The sequence below is a fragment of the Asparagus officinalis genome, chromosome 8, assembly GCF_001876935.1.
Source record: "Asparagus officinalis chromosome 8, Aspof.V1, whole genome shotgun sequence".
NCBI classification, from domain to species: Eukaryota; Viridiplantae; Streptophyta; class Magnoliopsida; order Asparagales; family Asparagaceae; genus Asparagus; species Asparagus officinalis.
In genome coordinates, this window is record NC_033801.1 from 102480528 (window position 1) to 102482868 (window position 2341).

Sequence of the window (2341 nt, forward strand, 5' to 3'; positions counted from 1 at the left end):
ATTTTTTATAACTCAAGATGGCTCAAAAAATATCGTATTATTTTAATTTGCAAAAAATAAAGAACATTCTAGAAAAATAATAACGTTTAGTTGTAACTTTGAACAAATTGCAAGACAAAGTGCATATGTAATCGAACGACGTACAACTTCATATTCCAAGTTAAAAATTATCAAAACGTAACCTAATAGCGTGGACGTACAAAAATGATTTGGGTGACAGACACAAGTCACATAGCCCTAATCAAACAAAAGCCAAATTTTCCAAATCGACGCTCACCGCTAATTAAACGAGTCAAGCCACAAAGTTCGTAACTCAATTAATTATAAATTGCTTGAAATATTGCAAGCGTTAAGATTTAAAAAATTGAAAACTTTTAATTCTGATTCCCAGATAAAATTACAATTAGTACCTTCCAAACTCCAATTTTCCAAGCTACATATTTATATTGACGATCCTGTGAGTATTTGTTATCTCTTTAATCCCTAGGTGAGAGAACAACTCCGAATGGAAAACGATAAAAAAAAACCCGCTCTTATATTCTAAAAAACTCAAATTAAACTAAATTTATTACATTTTCTATAATGTTACATATTGAGAACTTCAAAAGAAAACTTTTTCATATAAACTTGCAGACGATCACATATACCCATAAACTAAGAAATTAACGAATCATTCACGAGCACTCAGAGAAACTAATTTCCACCACTAACACTTCCGTTGAATATCTCAATTGTATCGCCTGGCTGCACATGATGCCACCTAAAAGTACGATCTTCGTCCACGACATTCTGCTTGTAAATGAAAAAATATCCTTCGGACGGCAAGTGGAAATTCAAATCACCATGCAATCTCAGTAACTCCTTCCTCAGCTCGCTCACATTATCAGACGGATTCACCTCCACGGGTATCTTCTTCGTCCCACATTTCGGCATCACAAAAACTTTCATCTTTTTCTGACCAGCACCCCCCATACCAACCGGCGCCCCCGACATAAATGGTCTGATCACAACGCTCACCTCAGAATTATCAGCAACACCGTAATCAGCTAGTGTTCTGTTACCCTGCATCTCACCTCCTCCGAAGTACAAAGCAAATCTACCCACCGGAATCCCTTCGGATTCTTGAATTCTCTCCTTAAGTCGACTCACATTGTCCGTAACATCGGATTCTATTGAGAACTGCTTCTTCGACATAGATATATTGATCGTTAACAAAACCCTGACGGGTTCTTCGGCCTTGACACGCTTCTCTTCCTCTGTTTCGACTATTAGTTGTATTTTCGATCCTTCGAGAATCTCGTAGAGCTCGGTATCACCGTCATCGGCCAGAACTTTGCCGTTGTAGATCAAAGTTTGGGTTGGAATTGGATATCCTTCATATTTTTCGATTTTCTTCTTGATCTCTAGAACGGTGTCAAAAAACCATATCTCTTGTTTGAATTCTCTCTCTGGTGTCACAAGGGTTATATCCATTATTTTGTGTATCCTTAGATTGGTGTTGTGAATACTTATTTATAGTAATTAAAGAAACGTTTGTTTCATTAGTCTGAATCCGTTTTTTGCTCCGGCATTTCATAGAGGTTGTAACGGTAACGGAGATTTTGTATTTGATTTTTTCCGTTTGAGAAACTAACTCCCACGTTTTTGTTATGATGATATGATGAACATTTGTTGCTCAACATGAGAAAAACTGTAGGAGGCATGAGAATTTTGGGGGATTTCAAGCTTTCCTTGTGATTTGTTCCTCTTTTTTTTAACTTTTTTTTAGGAGAGTGTGTTTTGACCAAAAGAAGAAAAGTTTGTGTAAGTTTGTTACCTAGAATCTTGGAGTGGTGTTAACCACCCACCCATGAATAGTTCTTATTGTAACTGTCATTTAAGTGGGTGATTAATCCGATCCTATTTTTGCGGTAACTACCCCTAAGTTGTGACGTGCTTGATTGGAGCATATCTATAAATATAATTAAAAGGATTTTGGGTCACTAAGCTCAATTTACTCTCTCTTGATACTTTACATACACCATCTGACTGAGAGCTTAGAAGAACACCAAAACATAGAGCGTTAAAGGCGTCCCCAAGCAAAAGCGTCAATGGCCGGAGGTATATCGATCTCTTCTTAGTTGATTCATTTTTGATAGCATATATTATTTGTAAATATGCTTACATTTGGTATCAGAGCAATGATTTTTTCAGACATTGTTTGAATGCTTGGTATTTGTTTTCCCGTATATGCCATGGATGCAAAAATTTTCAAATTATTTTATACAATTATTGACATCATTTGCGGCTACAAATAATTAGAAAATAATTTTCTATAGCGATTCTTTTTTTTTTTTTAAGA

General features: G+C 35.8%; 1 protein-coding gene across 1 annotated transcript; it reads right to left on the reverse strand.

The window, feature by feature from the left end:
• LOC109822161 (polyubiquitin-like) lies at nt 575–1473 on the reverse strand. Its single transcript, XM_020388323.1, has one exon. It carries the CDS (start codon nt 1471–1473, stop codon nt 694–696), a length of 780 nt encoding a protein of 259 aa, XP_020243912.1. The 3' UTR covers nt 575–693.

What these genes read in the sequence shown, in the direction of transcription:
- LOC109822161 (XM_020388323.1), bottom strand. Translation starts at nt 1,473, where the DNA reads ATGGATATAACCCTTGTGACACCAGAGAGAGAATTCAAACAAGAGATA.